At 38.2% G+C, this 22,253-nt stretch overlaps 1 protein-coding gene across 3 annotated transcripts in view; it reads left to right on the top strand.

Moving 5' to 3' along the window:
- Positions 1–22,253, top strand: part of RBMS3 (RNA binding motif single stranded interacting protein 3) — a 692,670-nt gene that overhangs the window by 429,603 nt on the left and 240,814 nt on the right. For all 3 annotated transcript variants that reach the window (XM_030329793.1, XM_030329794.1, XM_030329792.1), the window contains exon 5: positions 13,332–13,489. In XM_030329793.1, the coding sequence (XP_030185653.1) occupies positions 13,332–13,489 (158 nt within the window). The remainder of the gene's footprint in view (positions 1–13,331; positions 13,490–22,253) is intronic.

Genomic DNA, 22,253 nt, shown 5'->3' with positions numbered 1-22,253 from the left:
TTGCAGCCATGCAGAAGTATATAGAATTGGCCTTAAAAACAGATTTTGTTTAAACCACCTACTTTACCATGATCTCCACTGCTGTATCCATAATCACTCTCCTGATCTATTGCAAAAGCTTCCCACCTAATGGGAACCCTACCCTACTTCGTAGTTCTCCATTTTCTTCCAGATTTATTTTTCAACAAATCAGGTCATGTTTTCCCCACCCCACTCCCACCTTAACTTCTTCAGTGCTTTCCCATTACACATAAGAACATGATCTAATTTCCCATCATGCAGCCCGGCATGGCCTACAATGCTCAACTGATGGCCCCAACATACCTTCACGTTGTCATTTCATGCCTCTACCTACTCAGTGTGTCCCATCCACTGGCCTGTTTCCTTGACCTCATGAAGAGGAAGCTCTTTCCTGCCTGAGGAACTTGGCTTTTCCACCTGCCTGGAAAATGTTTTGAATTCTATGGATTTTGTAATGTTTTCCTTTCAGTTAATTGGAAATTCATCAATCCTTTCTCTGTGTAAATCTGATCATATTTAACCATTGTCAGTCATAATCTGGCACTTTTTAAAATGCTCACAATAAAATGGAAATGGAAAAAAAAACATAAAAGGAAGCTGTGATTTCTGTTCTCTTGCCCATTTTCTACCTGTCTTCTTTGATTTCTGATTTGCTGTATGCTAAATAAGGTAGTTTTCACAGAATAGCTAATAAATTAAATACCTTTACCTGTAAATAGGTACATTTTTATTTAGTGCTTTCTTTAATATAGGCTTCTAAAATTGATGGTTACATGCCTCCTCAAGTGCTTAATTTTATCTTGTTTCTCATTTACTTGAGAAGAAAATATAGCCAGGCAACCAGTGAATGTGTATGGTAGCTTAAGAGGAGGAGAAGATATAGATATTAACATCTATAATACTAACATCTATAAAGTGTCCTTGTAACCCTCACCCTCACCTTAACTCTATGGTAGCAGTATCCTCCTTTTAAATGGTGAGGAGACAAAGGCTTAAGGAAGTGAACTCACTAGTCCAGAATTACAGGATGTGTGTATGAATGTATATATATGCTTCCCTGTAGCTAATATGCAAGTAATACATCTGGGTCTGAAACCAGATTGGCCACAGAAATCCCTGGTGGTTTTTCATTGTATTGGCATCTTTCTCAACAAAGTCCATGGAAGTGATTCTTAAGGATTCATGAGTTCCCTATGAGAATTTGCAAACTTGGGGATTTCCATCCTATGACTCTAAGTTTAAAAGGTTATGAAAGCATATTTGAGATCATCTGGCTGACCAGTTGATGTCACTGCCTGTGTCTGTATTTATGTCTATAATCACATTGTGCCAAAGAGGCCTACTGTCATTGTCTGGGACTGATGAGGAAAGAACCAGGCAGATGTAATCAGTAAATGATGCTTTCAAGCCACATGAAAGCTGTTAGCCTGGCAAGCTAAGCCCAGATGAAGATTTTATAGTAATGCAAATACAAGGAAGTGGTGAAGGATCACAGTGTCACATGGCAAAAAGAACATAGCCCGTGAATTTCAAAAATATTTGATGCGCAGCAGTCAAAAAAATATTCACGTTGCAAGCAACATCATCCGTGATACTCAATTAATGTTTTAATTAAATTGTATTGGTTATGCAACTTTGCGTTTATGCAATTTTAAAGTGTATTTGGTTTACTAGTTGCATACGAGCTACAAACAGAGGCATTTTTACCTCATTAATTAAGCATTTGCATATATTTGAGTTCTCTTTAATGGAAACAACCAAGTCAAAGCTGGAAGTCTACTGTGTATATTTACATAAAACATAATATCTACTAATATAGAGTGATAGATATCTAATAATGGTATTTATATGTGCATGTATATACACACACGTGTGTTTATACATATTTTTGTGTATATACATACATATTATATGTATATATACATATTTTTATACATATACATACATATTGTGTATACACACACACACACACACATATGTGTATATGTATACATTATTTTTCTCTTTAGAGGGGTTGATACCAGGATGCTCAACCTTGGCCAGACAGATATTTTCTTTCACAGATAACTCTTTGTTGTAAGAGGCTTTCCTGTATGTTGTGGGATACCAATAGCAGCCCCCTCACTACAGTTGTGACAAAAAAAAAATGTTTCCAGATATTGCCAAATGTCTCCTGGGGACAAAATTGCCCTCAGATGCCTCACTAATCTGTGCATTATTCAAATTGAGTGACCACTGACTCACCCCATGTTGTGTGTGAAATTACAAGTTACTCTCAAAATCATCGGTTTCGTGTATATGAAGGAGGAAATAATCCTGATACTGCATATATAGGCTACATAATCAGGAGAAAATCTGCCAGGGTCTTAGGAAGCATGGTGGTGTTGGAGAAGAATTATGTCTATACTTAAAAGTGAATTCATCTCACTCTCCTTTTATGCACTGTTTTTTCTAGATTCCTGGGATCTAGTTTGAGTCTCCATCTTTATTGTCTCTGTTCAAACACCCAAGCAGATATATTACTAAAACTCTTAGCAGAGACCATGAGCTAAAAGTATGCTAATGAGCTGGACAAATGGACACTGTCCAAGGTGTTGAGTATGGTAATCACCTTGTATCAAGGGACACAGATGCTGAATTCCATGTTTTTTGTTCTCTCTGTCTTGAGGGAGTAAGTCTGAATGCAAGACAAAGAATGTGTACTGCCTTATGTTTCTTTTATAAGGTGAAGTACTTAAGATGAATATTTATTTTGGGGGGATTTTAGCTATCAAGAGTAATAGCTTGTTTATTTTATTTTTGCAGTTGTTTTAACTTCTATTTTCAAATAATTTCAAGCTTACAAAAAGCTGCAGAAATAGTATAATCTCTTATCCAGATTTTCCATACACTAAACATCTCTCACATTTACTTTTATCATTTTCTCCATAAATATATACATATTATTCTCATTATTCTAAAATACTTGAGAGTAATTACAGACATCATGCCCCATTATGCATGAATACTTTAACTGTATTTTCTAATAACAAGGGCACTCTTACAGAGTAAAATGATCAAAATCAGGAAATTAACATTGATACACTAAAAAGGTCTAATCAATAGACGTTAGTCAATTCTCACTAATGTCCTTTATAGTAAACACACATTTTCCAGGGGTGGGATCCAGGATCAATTGTTACATTTACATACTGTGTCTCTTTAGTGTCTTTAATGTAGAATAGTTCCTTAGTCTTTCTTCGTGTTGACATTTTGAAGATTGCAGACCAGTTATTGTATAGAATGTCCCTCAACTTGGGCCTGTCTGATATTTTCCAATGGGTAGAGTCCGGGCATGCATTGGTGGAATGAGTGCCACAGTGAATGCCTTCTAGTGCATCATATGAAGAGGCACGTGGTGTTCACTTCTCCCATTTTGGTGATGCTACTTTGATCATTTAAAGTAATGGCTACTAAGTACCTCCATGGAAAAGTTACTATTTTCCCCTTGTAATTAATAAATATTTGGTGGGGGGAGTCTTTGAGATTAGAGGGAAATTCTTTGAGATTATGTCCATTTCTTCTTTCTCATCAAACTTTCACTCACATCTTTTGCCATACACTGATCGTTGATCATTCTTAGATCAGTCAATTATTATTACTATGACTGCCGAGTGGTGAGTTTGCAATTCCAACATCCCTTCTACATTTATTAGTTTCCATTCTACTTAAAGGATCCCTCATTAGTCATTCACTTATATAAGCAGAGACTCATCGATTCTTATTTTATGAGTTAAATCATTACTAACATTTTGTATATTTATGCTCAAATGCTTTGAATAGAGCGCTAACGAAGGTAAATGATGGCTATAAACTAGCTGCTCTTTTCTCTCCTCTTAATGTAGCATGTTAGCTCATTTTCCAGTCCTATTCAAGTATTAGGGTAATCCAGCAGGAGCTGCTGTTGTCTCGAAGGCTGGGCACCAGTTCTGCCTCAGTGATTCATTGAAGTGGAGCTGGAGGAGTGCAAGCCACTCTTTTCTAGGAAGCCAGGAGCTTTTTATTGTTCTTAACTGTGCTGAGAATGCCAATGACTCTAAAGCTGGGAAGAAAAGACTCTTAATGAGTTTCAGTATTTTAATGTACTGCAGGTTCCCAATTGTATGAATTTAAGAAGCTTAGCAATTTGGTATCTTCTGAATAATAGCATTTATTTTATACTCTAAATACTCCCAGGGAAGTCTGAATAACATTCCAGCTTCTTTGGTGTAATAGCTTTGGTGGGCTAATTGACTTGAACAGTGGAATTGCTCCCTAAAAAAAAAAAAAAAAGAAAGAAAGAAAAAAAAAAGCCATACGATTTTGATTAATGAGCCTCGTAATAAATCATTAATCTTTTTAGCTCATAAATGATAGGAGCATTGTTCTGTTCACCCTTCCCCACCATGATATATTTCTAGATTCTCTTGCTGATACAGTAGCCACATTTTAAGGATCTCCCCTTCGGTTGGACATATCCACCTCCACATAATTTAATGTCTAGTAAGTTTGCACCTGTGAGGAATGCAGAGGGACAGGTTCTAAATAGTAATAATTGTTCTTTTATATACATGATTTACATTTAGTTAGTGACTGTCCTCTTGCCATGTCCTAAATTTCTTTATTTTTAATTTAATCGTAATTATAGAAAGAATAATGAGTTACTGAGTTTCCCCTACGTAGCTGGCACTGTACTAAATTTTTAGTCTCATGTATCCTTAAATTCTTGGGGTGCCCGTGTGGCTCAGTTGGTTGAGTGTCCAACTCCTGATTTCGGCTCAGCTCATGATCTCAAGATTCGTGAGATCAAGCCTCGCGCCGGGCTCTGCGCTGACACTGTGGAGGCTGCTTGGGATTCTCTCTCTCTTCCCCTCTCTCTGCCCCTCCCTTGCTCATGCTGTCTCTCTCTCTCTCTCTCTCTCTCTCTCTCTCTCTCTCTCATTCTCTCTCTAAAAACAAATAAACTTTAATAGATCAATAAATAAGGAAATATTTGATACTATTTTACCATAAAATAGTAATAATATGAATCCTATCTAACAGCAAATAATTTATATAATATGATAGTAATGTTAATCCCTTGTAGCAATGAATATTATAGTATAGGTGTGCACCATGCAATATGTGTGAATACTTATACTAAGAAAGTTATTTGTAATTTATCAGAAATTCACCTTTAACAGGGTGTCCTTATTTTATCAGGCCTCCCTAAAATTTCCTAGACATGGTGTTAGCCACGCAAGCACTCTTGCACAGTTCTAAGAGTGACCACTTGTGTTGTGCTCTGGGGCTGTCATCTACATGGAATACAATGAGAATGGTTGCCCTCGAGTGGAACTCTACATCCCTGGCGTCTTTACATCTCAGAGATACATGCGTGTATATTTCACGTGTTCATGTGAGCCTCAGCAAATCTAAGCTGCCACGTCCTAGGCAGAAGATACGAAATGGTTCGCCCTGCTCTCTGTTTATATGTGTTGTGGCAGATATTCCAGAAGAAAGTAACAGGATAACATGGTAAACGTATAGCTATGTTCACACCATTTCCATGCTTCCGGTTGTTTGAAAGAGGATCATAGTCATTGTCAACAAATAAAGCGACGACTTTTTGTCCCAGAGTTCACAACAGGCTGATAAAATAGACATCCCAGAGAACCCATTCAGAGAGGTGGATTGGACTCTGAGAAAACGCGGTGCGATTTGTTTACAATATTGAGTAGTTCTCTATAGTTTGGTTTCCTGTTCTCATTTCTGACTGTCAGGACCCAGAGTACAAAACCATACATATTTGTGATACCGTAATATATTACAATAAAACTATAGAGAGATCTCAATATTGTAATATGTTAATTTAGCATTTTCTCACAGGAGAAACCATCACGTCAGGGCTGATAACGGGCGGTACTGAGCTCGAGTTCATGAGGTGCATGTGGAGGGAGAAGTCAAGGAAAGCCAGGAATCCAATCTGGCCACCTGTTCCAGGACCACAGGTAATTCAAATTCAGTCATAAAGACTTGAGAGGCTCATTTAATCATTCTCTGCTCATCTCAACTCGAGGCTGCTCAATTGATCTAGAAATAAAAGCCTTAAAGAATAGCGCAAATGACCAGCGGTGCAGGTTGTCTTAAGCACCTGGCATGGTTTCAGTCAGGCCTCTGCCGAGTTTGTTTTCCAGAATTAAACCCTCCAGCTGAACTTGAGGACATGAACTCCAGTTGCCAATGCTATGCTTGCATTAAATCTGAAATAATTAAGTGCTTCTTTTAAAACATGTGTTCCTTATAGAAACTGTTCTTATTGATTCTTATTTTAGGGAAATTGTTGTTATTTGTGCCTTGGGAGGAAAAACTGATATGCCTCATCCTCCTCCAACTCCATCACCCTGGGAAACTAGGGGAAGAGAAATCACCCTTTCTCTTCTAGTGGAGGGAGAAGGTGATTGAAAACACAGGGTGACCCCCTTCACCACTTAGCAAACAGGACAGGGTTTATTAGCCACCGTGTAGGGGTGAAAGCCTACTTCTTGGAAGACCTTCTTTACTTTTTCCTTTGTTCTTTAATGTGTTACCTCAGATGTAGGATTCTAGAGCACTTATCTTAGGGAAAGGCGGTGCCTCTCTCAAAGGCCATGGCTCTGTGAGTAAGGAGTACAGAAGTCCTAGTGTGAAGGTCAGAGCTGACCATGTGTCCTTATTGTTTCATAGCAATACAGATTTGACACAACCCATTGTATTAGAGTTCTTCAGAGAAATAGAGCCAATAGGAGAGATACATATTTATAACATATACATATATGTTGTATGTATGTATTTATTATATGGAATCTACTCACATGATTATGGAGGCTGACAAGCCCCAAGATCTACAGTCATCAAGCAGGAGGCTCCAGGAGAGCTGATGGGTATATAGTTCCAGTGTGAAGGCCACCAGGCTTGAGACCTAGGAAGAACCATCGTGTCAATTTGAGCCTGAAGGCAGGAAAATTAAATGGTCCTAGCTTGAAGGCCCTCAGATGGGAAGAATACTCTCTTAACTCAGGAGTTCAGTCTTTTTGTTCTGTTCAGGTCTTCAGCTTAGGGGATGAGACCTGTCCACATTAGAAGGCCAGTCTGCTTTACTCAGTCAACGAATTCCAATGTTAAACTCACCCAGAAAACATCCTCACAGATGCATCCAGAATAATGTTTGACCAAACCATCTGCGCCCCCCGTGGCACAGGGAAGTTGGCATGTAAAATAACCAGGAGATACATGTGTGGTACTGAAGCAAATATGGCCAGAACTGTAGGCTTCCTCCAGGCCTTGTCTAGAGGTGCCACAACTCCAACAGCCGTGCACCAAACGTGTTGAGAATATTACTAGACAACTTTATACAAAGTTAGTGGTAAACTAGTTCCAAAACCTCTGATGCCTTTAGGCCAGTTGTTTACATGGGAGGCTCTGACTCCTTGCTTCTGTTTCAGGGTGAGAGAAAACAGTTTATGTTATTAACTTTTAAATTGCTACAACATTTAAAATAGACTATTCCATTAAAAAAACAATTTCTCCTTCGTCTCCCCATTGATTTTCCTTTCTATAGGGGAGACCCATTGAATTGCAGTATTTATAGGCAATCCTCAGACTTGGTGTAGTCTAGTAGAAAGAGAATCAGATCAAGAGTCAGAAAGTACCACTTATGATGTTGTTTATTTGCCTACTAAGCCATGTGACCTTGGTCACCCTTCTCAGATATCAGAACCAGTTTTCTCATTTGTAGAAAGGAGGTGATAACTCTTGCTTGCCTTTCCTACCTCGTGGGATTATTACAAAGGGCCACATGAAATAAAATGACCCTGAACCACTTTGAATACTGTGAAACTCTGCTCTCTGTAAGGTAATACATTATTATCTTCAGTCTGTATGAATATCCCTCCCAACATATTTTTAAAGTATTATATTGTCACATGTTTGCTTTAAAGTTATTTCAAACTTCCTCAGGATATTTCTGGATGTTCTGTCACCCCTGCTTCAGATAATTCATCTTGAGACATGTTTGTGTAATTGTTCAAAAATGACTATAAATCGGTAACACACAATTTTGTGATTAAAAATAGGACTTGACAGTATACAAAGTAAACAAAAACTAATAACTATAGGGTATTATATTGTGATGGAAAAAAAAAGGAACATAGTCCCCTAAAACACTATTACTTAAAGTTTGGTCCACAAAATGGTACTGCTCACAATGAAATAAGTAACAGAAATTGTAAGTAAGCATTTAAAACCTTATGTAACAATTTCACATCAATACAACATTTAATTCAAATGTAATTTTGGCCTATCAAATGTAATAATAAAAAGCAGCTTTATTTTGCATACCTTTCAACTTTATTTTATTTTCTGTTAATGTATTTTCATTGTATTTTACAAATATTGCTCCATCACAGATTGAAAATAAAAAGTCTTCACCCCAGATGGCTTAATAAACATTGTTCTAAAGTCTCTAATGCTAAAGCTGTTTCCTAAATATTTAAATAGTTTCAAGTCTGAGTGTTACCAGATTAAGTTTTGAAGTCTTGTTCTACTAACTACCTTTTTCAGAATCATGTGTATGTAATAGCCATCATGCGTATCCAAAAACAGCTCTAGATACTGTTGGTTTACAAGCTCCTTTGGAGCTTCCAAGGTGTACTCTGAAACTGGTCCCAGTACTCAGAGGATGGGGAGAGATGGAAGGAAAGAGTCAAGTCAGGTAGGTAAGTGGCAGGTTTCATGAGTAAAAGGAACTTGCATACAAGGCTTACCTTGGGCAGTGATGAAATGATTAGATCTCTCTACCCACTTGCCAAATCTGAAAAGTTTATATGAAAGCCTTAACTGGGTTCAATCACGCATACCATCCAGATGGTCTCATCCTCACATCATTATCTCAAGGCTGTGTCCTTGGAGCAGCCTCTGGGAGTGGAGAAAGCAAGGGGAATCCACATTCCAAGGACAGGGGAGGGGGTGAGGAGCCTCCAACTGCCCACGTGCAACTAATGGATCAACCAGTGATCACATTGTTTCTTCACAGTGAGTTTCCCCAACAGATGTAACCTTTGATCTAGATAAGGGCGACCATTATTATCCTCCATTTGTATTCATTTCCTTAGCCACCTTGAAATACTCTGAAACTCTGAAGTTGTCTTACTGTTAAAGAGCCAATGAGTGCCAATAAATCTTATTTCGGCAATTTACATATACAAAAAAATGCAAGAAAAAGGATGTCATTTCAGGAAAAAATGAATTATTTACATATTCTCGAGTGAAATGACAGGTCTCTGCTTTCATTCATAATGGAGAGGATACTTTGCTGTTTCACAATCTCATGACAAAATTAAATGAATTTAATAATAAGTAATAATAATTTAATTTAATCATTATTAAATAATAATTTAATTTAATAATAAAATCAATTTAATAATAAATCAAGAAATCCTTGCATGAAAAGGTGTAGAAGCAGACCAAAAATGGGGAGTTACTTTTGGTGACCTGGTCAATTCAGTGTAATACGTGTGTGAATTGTAGTCATATACTTTTACAGATGAGTTTACATTGCAGAATATTCATTCTGTGAGTGTGTAAAAAATACTGACCAATGCCATGAACTTTTTTTCTTTTTTGATAGTCTTAATTCTATAGCTAAAGTTAATTGATGAATAAGCAAAAATGAATAAAATAGGGAATTCAGAGGTATTAACTCTTGCCTGTACTAATAATTCCTTTGAACTACAACCTGCTATCTGTTATTCATTGTTTCTTAAGAGAAAAGGCAGTGTCATGAATTAGTAAGGACACCACGCCAGGTAAAGAGGACCAGGGTTCTATTTCTAGCCTGTTGCTAGCTGGGTGGACTTGAGCAAGTTAAAACTGCCCCTTTAACTTTTTTTTTTTTTTTTTTTTTTTGCCATTTATGAAATGATCAGATTGAAGAATATGTCCCTTAAGGTCCATTCTCGAACTAAATGATCATGCAAATTTAAGTTAAAAAGTTAAAAAAATTTTTTTTTCTTGAAGTTGTTTTAGATTGCAATTCTCACATGAGAATTTTTTTCTGAAAAGTTAAAAGTCAGGTGCTCTTTAGTAGTTCATAGTGCCAAAGAAGCTTTTGAAAGTTGCCATCAGTTTACATAAACTTGATACATAGATAACATTAAAAGTAAAAATAGGAGTGTACGTATTACTCTAAAATTCATTTTATGCGGAAGTTAAATTCTATTGTCAAGTCAACAAATATATTCAAGACTAATACTGAATTTCAAAGGACAGAATTACTTAATAAATAACACTGCCCAACATTATATTCTTTCTGTGAATACAAATTAAGGAGTTAGCCTTGCTGTTTGAATTTGGATTCAGAAAATAGCTTACTGACCACCCCCTTATGAGCTAAGCTCTGCATGATTATCACACATGATTTTGAGAAGCTTCATTGCATTCTGCACTTGGAGAATTTGGAAATGAAATTGCATCAGGATAAACTAATAGGTTCTTGCCTAGAGAAAATGAAAAGTTCTGTGCAGTACCCTGGGATAGTGGATTGGCTGGTTGTGGTTATTTAGCCTCATCGATGACAAAGGGGTGCAGAATACTGGGCAAATTCTAACCTATTCATGGGACTACCGTGTGCCCCCTCTGAGAAATTCAGGGTTAATGTCGGAACTCTCAATCTGTGGGACATGTCTCTCTCATGGAACTTAAGCAAATCTAGGTGTGTGGGGTCCAGAAATTGCATCATAAGAAAATTTTTCTTTTTGGAATTCTGTCTCAATTTTGACTCTTCCCAGAACAAAAAGAATCCATCTGCTGTTAGCATGCTTGTCACTCCTGTCTTAATTACGAATCTCATTTGTAACAGAAAAAGTCAATCACGAGAGTCAATGCCTTTTGCAAACAAACAGCATCTAGCTATAATTTAATAACACTGATTTGTTTCCTGTTCTTACAGTAATTTATTTATGCCAGGTAATACCAGCTTTTTAGTTTGGTAGCAACATAAATTACTTTTTAAATGAACTTATTTAAGGCCAGAGGTATGTTGATTTAAAGAAAGCAAATAAAAAAATATACATGGCTGCCAAAAATTTCTCAGGTAATATGCAGGTGATTGAGGCTTGGGAAACACTGGGCTAGTGAGAAACACACTGAGCTGGAAGATAGGAAACCGGGTGCTAAATCTAATTCCAACCCTGTCACTAATTATCAGATTGTCCTTGGGCAAGATGATGAATCTTCATGGCTCCGTTTCTTCATTATCCAATGAATATAATGATATTTGCCAAGCTACCTTTGGAGTGATAATATAAAGATTAAAATTAAATGGTGGGTAGTGAAATAGTTTAAACATTGTATGTGCATAAGATTCTTTATTAACGTATCTGACACACGACTTTTTATTTTCTTTTTTCTTTCCACCACCCCAGCAAAGCAAACAACCAACCAAAAAACAAACATAATCATGACCATTTAGGAATGAATAACAGATAATATCATCTCTGTTTCTCTCTAGGATCACGCTAGTATGTGTGTGTGTGTGTGTGTGTGTTGGAGAGAGAGGGAGAGGAAGAGAGAGAGACTGACTACAGCTGCATAGTTTCTGCATTGACACTATTCCTAAATATTGAAGCTGTGTTGTCTTTTTCTGATTGATTCTATGTTTATGTTTACCATTTTCCATGGTGATACAAAAGCTTGGAAACTAAACTATGTTTAAAAAATTAACCTAATGATAGAACTTATTAATCTGAAAGCTTAATAAAAATATTATGACCTGTATGAATATTTAGTGCAGTTAAAAACAGTAGCTTAGGTGGCTTCAATAAGTTGAATGTCCAACTCGTGATTTCGGCTCAGGTCCTGATCCCAGGGTCGTGGGAAAAATCACCACATCGGCTCCATGCTGAGCATGGAACGTGCTTAAGATTCTCTCTCTCTGCCCCTGTCCCCTGCTCACACTCTCTCTGTCTCTCAAATAAAACAAAAAACAAGACTAAAAACAATAGTTTTGTTTTATACCAAAACTGGTTTTCTGACTTGAAATAATACTTGGAATCTTGTTCAGTGTATTTTTTTCATCATGCTTAAAACCTCACATATTCTACAGAATATGGTATCTCTTCACAAAAGATGTTTTATGATTACATAATGTCATTTCCTATAGATTTTGGATTTTTTTTTCTAATGTAATCTCACTTATCCTTGAAGTTAAGGTTGTTGCTTTGGTTAAAATGTAACGGTGCACTTAAATATATGATATATTTTGATATTAATGGTTATAATATGGCAGGTTTACAGTTGTTTTATCTTGAAACGTATATACAATTATATTACAACATTAATTCAGTGTGTGAAATAGAGAGCGTCCATACACATGGAGATAGTGCTAGCAATTGTTTGGGTTCTCATTCTATTAAGGAAACTTATTTAGCACTATTGCTGTTTGATTAGAAAATGATAGACATCATTATCTCATTCATATATAAATATTCATGTATGGTGTAGAATAGCATTTTCCAGACTTGAGCAGTCATCAGAATCACCTGGAGGGCTTGTCAAAACACAGATTGCTCGTCCCACCCTCAAAGTTTCTAATTCAGTAGTTCTGGGGTAAACCCTGAGGATTTTCATGTTTAGCAAATTCCACAAGGATGCTGAGGCTGATGTGACTCCCCTCCTCCCGCAGCCATGGGTCTAGTGGAAGGCAGCTGAACAGTGAAGCCTATGGACTTTGGTGATAGCCCATAGACTTTGCTGATAGCCCCACATTTCAGCCCTGGCTTTGATACTTACCAGCTGTGTAACTTGGACAAGTTAGGGCTCAATTTTGTCATCTGCAAAATGGTAGCAATCATATTTATTGTTGATTCAAATAATGCACATTAACTGTGAATAACAATGCTTAGCCCTGTTGTAAGCACTCACTGAGTGCAACGTTAGTAACTAGTGGTGATGGTGGTTGACACAGGGGTAGTAACAGTGGTAGTTAGTGGTAATCAAAGAGAATACACATTTCCTTAGTTCATTTGCAATAAAAGTTTGTTTTTCGTTTCTAAGGAGGCTGAATAGAAAGCTTGGTTTTCATTTATGACATTGTTTCTATAAGAAACCCTCCACAGGAAGGGAATTCATGAAAAAGAGGTAGCACCCTTAGAAAACGAACATTCAAGAGTGTGTTGGAGATTGGAATCTATATTGCCGTTCATGTAAAAGTTTAGCCACTTGTGGAATAAGTTTTTCAATATTCAGAACTTAATGCGTTTGTTTCTTCCCCTTAGCAACAAGAGCAAGACCCAACAAACCTATACATCTCAAATCTCCCCATTTCTATGGATGAGCAGGAGCTTGAGAATATGCTGAAACCCTTTGGACATGTCATTTCCACAAGAATACTAAGAGATGCTAACGGAGTCAGCAGAGGCGTTGGCTTTGCCAGGTAAAACACTTGTTACATGCGTGTGTTACTTGTCTTTCCTCATGATTCCCTTTTAATTCCGTTCCTTTCTAGCATAAGGCCCACAGCAATAGAACGTTTTTACCCCTTCCCCCCCCCCTCCAAATAAGTAGCTTTTCAAACCGACTCTGTATCTTGGCCTCGCTCCAAAGAATTTCATTGTAATTATAAATATGTTGTGCTTGCTAAAATATGTACATAGAATGGTTATATGTGTCTTGGGTCATAATGATATGCATACCCAATTCCCAGTTCTCTCTATGCCTGTAGATTAGCAAAATCAGATGCTGCCAATTTCTGCTAGTGGTAATAAATGCCCAGTACCCCAAAGCTAAAGAGCCCATGTGGTGAACAAAGCATCCAAATGCTTTTGCATTGATTTCCAAAGAATTAGACGATAGAATTTCTCAGTCAAGAGAAGGAAGAGAAGAAAGAATTTGAGAAACAGGAATTGTTGGAAAGTCCCAAGGAACCCAGAAAAATAAGGGGGGTCAGGAGGGCATTTGCATTTAAGAGGCCCTAGCTGTGTGGTTTTGATGTTTTACACAGCACAGAAAAAAGAATATTGTACTTTTTTCGTTGTCAGAAAAGGAAAAGTAGTTTTCATCTTAACTTTAAGGGAATGTTTACAAAAGAAGATCTCAGCCAGGAATAGAGTTAAAATGGTTGTACCTGCTGTGCTTTCATGAAAAACAAAGCTCAAGAAACCTCAGAGAGAAAGAAACTGCTTAACAACAAAGAATGAGAGTAAGAGCTGTGTCTCCATGGCTTGGTGTGTTTATGGGTCTCCAGCTGACTTCACATGGATGAGTGGATGGATGTTCGTGTCATCTGGAAGTCAGCCCATTGTAGACAGGTGTGTCCCTTTGTACCGAACCCTGCCATTATGTGGAACGCCATTCCAAACCAACTTTTATTAACCCACTTTGAAAGATAACAAATTGGAAATTAACTATGAACTGATGTCTGACTTGACTTCCTAGAAGTCATGGACCATGCGTTAAAGTTCTGATTCCCCACCATGTTCTAGTAGACTGGTAGACATACAAGATGCATGATGATTTGAAGACAAGTAAGCAGAGGGAAGAAAATCTCCTTGACTTGAATGTATCCTTGAGGCATTCACTTTTTCCAGATCATTCGTAACTGTTCCTTTGCGTCATCTAGGCAGAGCTAATCACATTGCCTGGGACTCTGAATTTTGCCAGTGTAATGAATCTTGAATAGTGTATAAGCTCCTATGGTGACTTTTTTTTTTTTTTTTTAACAAGGGGCTTTTGGTACAGAGTGTATTATTTGCAAGGGCTGCCATAAAGCATACAAGAGACTGGGTGGGTTAAACATCACAAATTTATTTTCTCACAGTTCTAGAAGCCAGAGAAGTCTAAGATCATTGTGCCAGCAGGTTTGGCTGAGACCTCTCGCTTTGTCACAGATGACCTTGTTTTCCCTTTGTCTTCACACGGTCTTCCCTCTGTGTCTCCGTATTAATCTCCTTTTTTTAAAAGGACATCAATCAGATTGGATGAGGAGCCACCCTTACGAGGCCCTATCTCCATTTCCAGTAACATTATGAGCTATTGGGCGCTAGGACTTCAACATAGGAATTGGTTCAGGGGGAGGCACAGTTCAGCGTATAATCCAGAGATTGGGCTGATCATTTCTCTCACTTTTGTCTTTCCTATATGCTTTCAGTTTGCTTACAGTGAAGAGTATTCTTCTTAGTGCAGAAGCCAGTAATGTACATTGTAAGAGGCAAAACTATAATCATAGTATATGTCATCATAAAAGAGTAAAAACCTGTAAAGTTTTGTTTTCTTTAGGAACTGAGGAAAAGTGGGAATTTTAAATTGTTCTGTTATGCCCGCTTTGAAGGCAGCCTTCCTTTTTTGGTGCATTTTGCATAGAGAGGTTCTAAATGATTCTTTAAAATACAGATATGAACGTGTCAGGGGCCTCCATATGGCCTCCATATATCCCTCCATATGGCCTGAGCGATTGGATTTCCCAGCCTTGCCAACATCATTCCTGACATCATTATCCGTGACATCACTCGACTTCCTGGCCTTCTCTCTTCCTGCCCTGTATGCTGGGTACAAGAAACCCTTCTTGAGTGTTACACTTGTCGTGACTCTTACCCTGGCTTCTGCGTATTTACCCTCCAGATACTGGCTTAAATGTCTTTTCTTCAAAGAACCCTTTACTGACCTCTAGCTCCAGCCTCCAAAGTTAGATGGTCATGTCACAGCTCCTGTCAGAGTTGTGTTCCCAAATAAAATTTATCAAAACCATAATAAATTCACTATTTAATGTGTATCTTCACCCACTGGATTCAACATTTGCGTAAATCATATTTCCTTTTCACTGTTGGAAGGATGGATGGGTGGAGGGTGGTTAGCGTAATTACCTTTCTATGGAGTTCCCCAATGACTAAACCCCAAGCAGTAGCATTTTAAAACTTTAAGCTTTGAATATGAATTGTCAGTCGCATTCCAATACTGAGACTCAGGTCTCCACACTTTAAATCATGGTATTTTCCAGTTTCAGAAAGTTAGCACATGAACCGAAAAGGAAAACATAGGTTCAAATCAAGGCAGTGATTTCTTATTCCTAAGAAATCAAAAGAAACCATGGCCCTGCCTCTTTTGTAAGAAGCCAGAAAACTGATGAAGGATCAGTATTTCATTCTCCATGTGTCTTAGACTTGAAATCCCAAGGCGCAGGATCCCACATAATTTACCTAATTTGAATACATGAGAAAATAATCTTAGCTATATCATAGGTAAGTGAGTCTGACCAAATTCCTCTTTCCTCACACTTGGACATTTGCTCTGCATTTTCTCAAATCACTGTGGCTACTGCCTTAATAAGCACGATCATTCACAAATTAACTCTTGCACAAGTATTCCTTCTTTTATTCATTTATTGTTTTTTTATTATATATGTGTGTGTGTATTTATTTTATTTTATTTTTTAGAGAGAGCATGAGTTGGGGAGAGGGACAGAGGGAGGGAGAGAGAGAGAGAGAGGGAGAGGGAGAGGGAGAGGGAGAGAGAGAGAGAGAGAGAGAGAGAGAGAGAGAGAGAGAGAGAATCTTAAGCAGACTCCATGCTCAGCACGGAGTCTGATACAGGGCTCTATCTCACAACCCTGGGATCATGACCTGAGTCGAAATCAAGAGATGCCCCTCCTCCTTTTTAAATATCCCTTTTTTTCTGGCCACCATTTCTCATTTGGAGCTCTGTCTCTGAACCACAAAACAGAGATGACTCGAATGACTGTTTTCTCATTTCTTCCCAGGATAGTGCACAATTAGTGAGAGAACTTCATGGATTATATGGCAATGGATGCCTTGGAACAGTGGTTCTCTAAGCTTAGTTTCCAGGACAGAAACCTCAGCATTGCTTGGGAAATTATTAGAAATGCAATTTGGGGGCCCTATCCCAGACTTACTGAATCAGCAATGAGCAGGGCTGGTTGGGGTTTGACAATCGATGTTTTAGGTGACTCTCATGCTCTCTAAACTTGGAAGAGCATAGCCTTAGGGCATTAGGACTGGTTCTCAAATCTTCTGGAAGGCCTGTGAAATCTCAAACTGCTAGACTTCATTCTTAGAAATTTTTCTGATGGAGTTGATTCCTGTTGATACGTCTATCACACTGCAGCACTTTCTCACATGTACTAGTCATGAACCCACCTCCCTCCCTGTTCTTCAAGGGTAGGGACCATGTTGTGTTCTTCTTCATGCCTGTCCCAGCACCTAGAATGTTGTCTGACACTTAATTGATCTTCAGTGAATTTTTGATGGTAAACAAATGAGATCACTTCAAGTGTTTTGTTTTTGTTTTTTGTTTGTTTTTGACTATAAGGGTTTGCAGGGAGGTAGCATTTGATGATAATAAGCCACTTCTGAGATGGGTGTCTTGGAATTTTAGAGCAAACTACAGTCAAATTAGCTCAACTGTTATTGATTTACAAATTGTTTCTTCTAAAAGTTCACAGTGCCACAGGCACTATTAAAAGAAAATGCTTATTTGATTGGAAGAACAGTAGTCATGTAATTGTGCCTGGTAAATTGGATATATCTCTTGAATTTATGACTCTCTCAATTTACATAACCTGAATAAATTTTTTCAGAAGGCTTCATTTTGAATATTACCAGTGGTCACTTCTGACCACCAGATGTGGTCCTTGTTTCATGTGCAAGAGATCCTAAAATTCTTTAACTAGAAAGCCCCCCCCCCGCCACCATTATTATTTTACTTGCAAGCTATACATTAATCTGCTTTGATAACCATCTCTTCAAAGTAAAAGTAGTATCTTCATTTTATATTTAAAACACTGAACTTCAAAGCATATTTGAATGCCAGTAGGGTGCACAGACAGCACAATTATAGCCTTTTCAAAGTTCCAGAAGCATGAGATATATGTCTGAAATTACAGACATTTTATTTTATTTTTTATGTTTCTTTATGTTTGTGGGTTTTTTTTCTTTTTTTTTCTACTCTCTTGTAACTTAAAACAATTTTGCAAGATCCACCGCCCTCTAGGCAACATTTTATAGCCAAGTCATAAACCTCTAAAAACAGCAGTTTATGGTGGGAATGCTGACAGTCAGACAAGTCAGACCCACTGCTGCAGAGCTCACGGGTGCCAACAGACTACCTTGCCTTCCAGGGTGAGGATCAGCACATAAATCAGCCTGAGGCTAGAGGGACATGACTGTGTGTTCACGTTATGCGTTTCCCATTCCCAGAAACATGAGACCATTTGTCTAACAAAAATCACATTGAGAGAGTGTTATGTGAGGCCGGTGAAGAATGACCCAAAGTGCAGAAGGGATGGGGGGTAAACATTCACAATTAATCCGGCTTCAACATCTGGGAACATAGAACCTCTTTAAGAAATGCATTTACTGTCCCCTGGTGAGCTAAAGAGCGTGAGACTGCTGAGCACAGAGACCTTTGTATTTTGCAGTATTTTTCACCCCTCCTCAGTACTCTTAATTTGATTCTCATGGAGTTTTGTTTGAATGACTTTTAACATATGGGCAGCCAGCCCTGTGTTCTGCCTCCTCCATACTGAATGAACAAGTTTTCCAATTAAATAATTTCAGTTCTTTCTTTTCATGAAGTAAAAAATAAATAAATAATTGTGGTTATAGGCAGACAGATGCCAGCCTGATTATTAAAAACCAGAATTATTAAGAATCAGGCTCCAAATATTCTTTCTGTGTTTTTTCTTAGTGTTGAATATTGTAACAATTTTATTGATTTACCTTTTACTCCCTGATACTTACTTCTTGCTCCCTATCTGCTCCCACCTCCTGAAATATGAGGAACTTTGATTCAGAGTAAGCATAATGAAAAGATGGGAATGTGAAAGATCACAAAGCAAATACCAATGCTTCTTTTTTAGGCAAATATATGATCCTGTAAAGTGACCATCAAGCTTATCTCATTGTGTTTTCATTGTTAACTATGTGTTTTGATCATATCTACCTTGAGTCCATCTTTGTGTTAAAACTTCCCCCCTTGCTGTTTTGGCAATAGTTCTGCCCTTACTACCTCAAACCTGTATGGAACAAGGACATCAAATGTGAGCTGAGAAAATCTCTAAAGTGTGAATCTAGTGATTAGTGATCTCCAAACCACAGGTGTGTTTGCACAAAAAGAGGTTACGGTGTTTGCCGAGATTGAAGAGAATAAAAGCTGTTCCTTCTTGCGGTAACTTTATTTTTTGTTTGTTACTTTTTAAACCTTTATTTTATTTATTTTGAGAGAGAGAGAGACAGAGAGAGAGCATGGGAGGGCCAGAGAGAGGGAGAGAGAGAGAGAGAGAGAGAGAGAGAGAGAGAGAGAGAGAATGAATCCCAAGCAGACTCTGCACTGGCAGCACGGAGCCCAATCTCAGGAACCCTGAGATCATGACCTGAGCAGAAATCAAGAATCAGATGTTTAACCTACAGAGCCACCCAAGTGCTCCAACTCCTTTCAGTAATTTTAATTCTTCACCTAATTGCCAGCAAATGTGATCCACTGGAGAGTAAACTCCTGGTCCATCCGTCAGCTTCTTGATCTTTGTTCTCATCTTATGTTTTTCTTCATTTATATCCATTGTACCCACTGTCTGTACTGTACTGTTTGTACCCATTGTACATATATACCCATTGTACCCATTGTCTGTACTGTACTGTTTGTACCCATTGTCTCTTTGTCTTCATTCACCATCAGTAAATCATGATCATGACTAGAGATAGTCATGCAGAACATTCTGCTGCTTTCTTTTCCATGTTTTCAGAGCCCTGGATTTCAAGACCCAAACCAACCAACCAACCAACCAACCAGTCAACCAACCAAATGAACAAGCAAATAAATAAAATTGCATCAAATCATCTATAATTTTGAAATCTCCTGGACTCAACTCATGGCTTTATAAAAATTTAGAGGAGGGAAAACATATACTCTATTATTTTATCATTATGAAACGAAATGACTGGATCCCAAAGATCATCCTCTGTGGGATGAGAGGAGAGTTATGAATATTGTTTACTCATGTAAAACTAAAATTGGAGAACTTTGTTACATTGAAGTTGGAAGCAGTAACCATTGCTGCTCCCCTACAGCATATAAGCTGAGATACAGATGATAAGGAACCAGCATAAGAGGCTCTTGGTAAGGTTGGATAGGGAATCCTGTCAAAGGGAAAAGGCAATCAGAGATCTGAGGTAGGGCCAAGTTTGGCATGTTTAAGAAACAGAAAAAAGGCAAAGCTACTATTTCATAGAGGACAGAAAAGAAATATAACAGATAATAATATCTAGGAATCAAATGTGCCTGCAGTTCAAAGAGATTGATTAAAAGTGATTATGAATTCCAGTGGCATTTAGTGGTAGGATTTTTCTAGATCTGAACATACTATACTTATCAATTCCTCCTTTATCTCAGTGTTAAGGCTTTTAATTTAATTTTCTTTCATTTCCTTATCTAAACTTCTTTTGAAAACATTAACCTATGGGTAAAAGACAGATTTAGGTTATGGTGTCCACCGGATGTTGGCAGATAATCTAAGAAACAAGCAGTTCCCAGACTGAGTGTAAAAGAAACCTTTTTTTTTTTTTCTCTCCCCCTTCCATTTTTCTTGAAACACAGAGCCTCCGGGATGATTTTGTTCCTCGAGCGTTGATAGTTTTATGGCATAGCCATCAGCATGCTGGCTGCACACAGAATTTCACCCCAAATGATTCATCTAAAGAGACTAGAATGAAGCAGTATTTACAAAAGTGTGGGGAGAAGGCAGGGATCTGACAAAGGATGTTGAGAAACCCAGAGATGACCAGAGGGAAGCTCTTACTACCCTGAGACAGCTGAAGGCAGGTACGGGAGTGCTCCCAGGGCCAGCAAGACCCAGAGCCCTGGAGAAGGGGCTGCCTGGAGCAGCTGGAAACTGGGAGAGATGCAGTCCCGGCCAGAGAGATAGTGCCAAAGCAAAGAGAGAATAGGGAGGAGCTGGCCAGACTTCTCTCTACTCCTACCAGGCCCCCAGTGGCTGAACCCCATGAAAAGCTATCACATAAAAGAGCTAAGACAATACTGTTCATAGATGGATCACTTCTTCGAGGCATAGAGCAGAGAAGACATAAAGAGGGGCAAACAGAAAACTCATGGATAAATTAACTATTTTTCTTTCCCCTGGACTTCACTAATGAAAAAAAAAAAAAAAAGCAAAGAAAAAGTAGTCAACGATAACTAAGCATCTGCTACTTTACCTCAACATTGGCAGTTGATAGAGGTTGGTAGGATTGATGGCAAATTGGCTCTGTTTAAAGAAAGTAGCTGTTCAGGGTGACTGGGTGGCTGAGTCAGTTAAGAGTCCGACTTCAGCTCAGGTCATGACCTTGTGGTTTATGAGTTCGAGCCCCGTGTGAGGCTCTGTGCTGACAGCTCAGAGCCTGGAGCCTACTTGGGATTTTGTGTCTCCCCCTCTCTTTGCCCCTCCCTTGCTCACACTCTTTCTTTCTCTCTCAAAAATAATAAATAAACACTAAAGTTAAAAAAAAAAAAGAAAGCAGCTGTTCAACTTTAGTTCATGGTTGCCATGATGTCTTTTTTTTCAAACCAAACATGTGGCTTTTTCTAATAACACATACATGTTGTTTTTCCATACCAATTCTCCAATTATCTGACACCAACTGGGTGTCCAACAATTGAATTGAATTGAATTCTAACACTAACTCTGTAGAGTTATCAACAGAACTCATGGGCTAAAGGTTCAGTCCCACAAGACTGTCCCCACTTCAGACCCCAGCCCCAAATAGCAAGAGCTACTCACATTTCTACCAAGCCAACTATACAGTCATGGGTTCCCTTGACCCCCTCAGATTTGATGATTCACTAGAACAACCACAGAACTCATGAAAACACTTTACTTATGTTTGAACTCTGTTGTTTAGTAGTTATTATGGAGGTTTTATTGCATGGGCATGCTTGATTCATTTACTGGCCATTAATGATTGAGCTCAATCTCTAGCCCCTCTCCCAACCCCTGAGGTGGTGAGTGGGGCTGAAGTCTCCAAACCTCCAATCATTTGGTCTTTGCGGTGATCAGTCCCATTCTGGATCTATCTAGGGGTCCCGTTTTGAGTCATCTCATTAACATAAACTCAGGTATAGCCAAAAGGGCCTCATTATAAGTAACAAAGGACATTGCTATCACCACCAGTTTAGGAGTTCTATGTCAGAAACCA

The sequence above is a fragment of the Lynx canadensis genome, chromosome C2 (genome assembly GCF_007474595.2).
Source record: "Lynx canadensis isolate LIC74 chromosome C2, mLynCan4.pri.v2, whole genome shotgun sequence".
Taxonomy (NCBI): Eukaryota; Metazoa; Chordata; class Mammalia; order Carnivora; family Felidae; genus Lynx; species Lynx canadensis.
The sequence above is the reverse complement of the archived record's forward strand: the minus strand, read 5'-3'. Positions and strand labels throughout refer to the sequence as shown.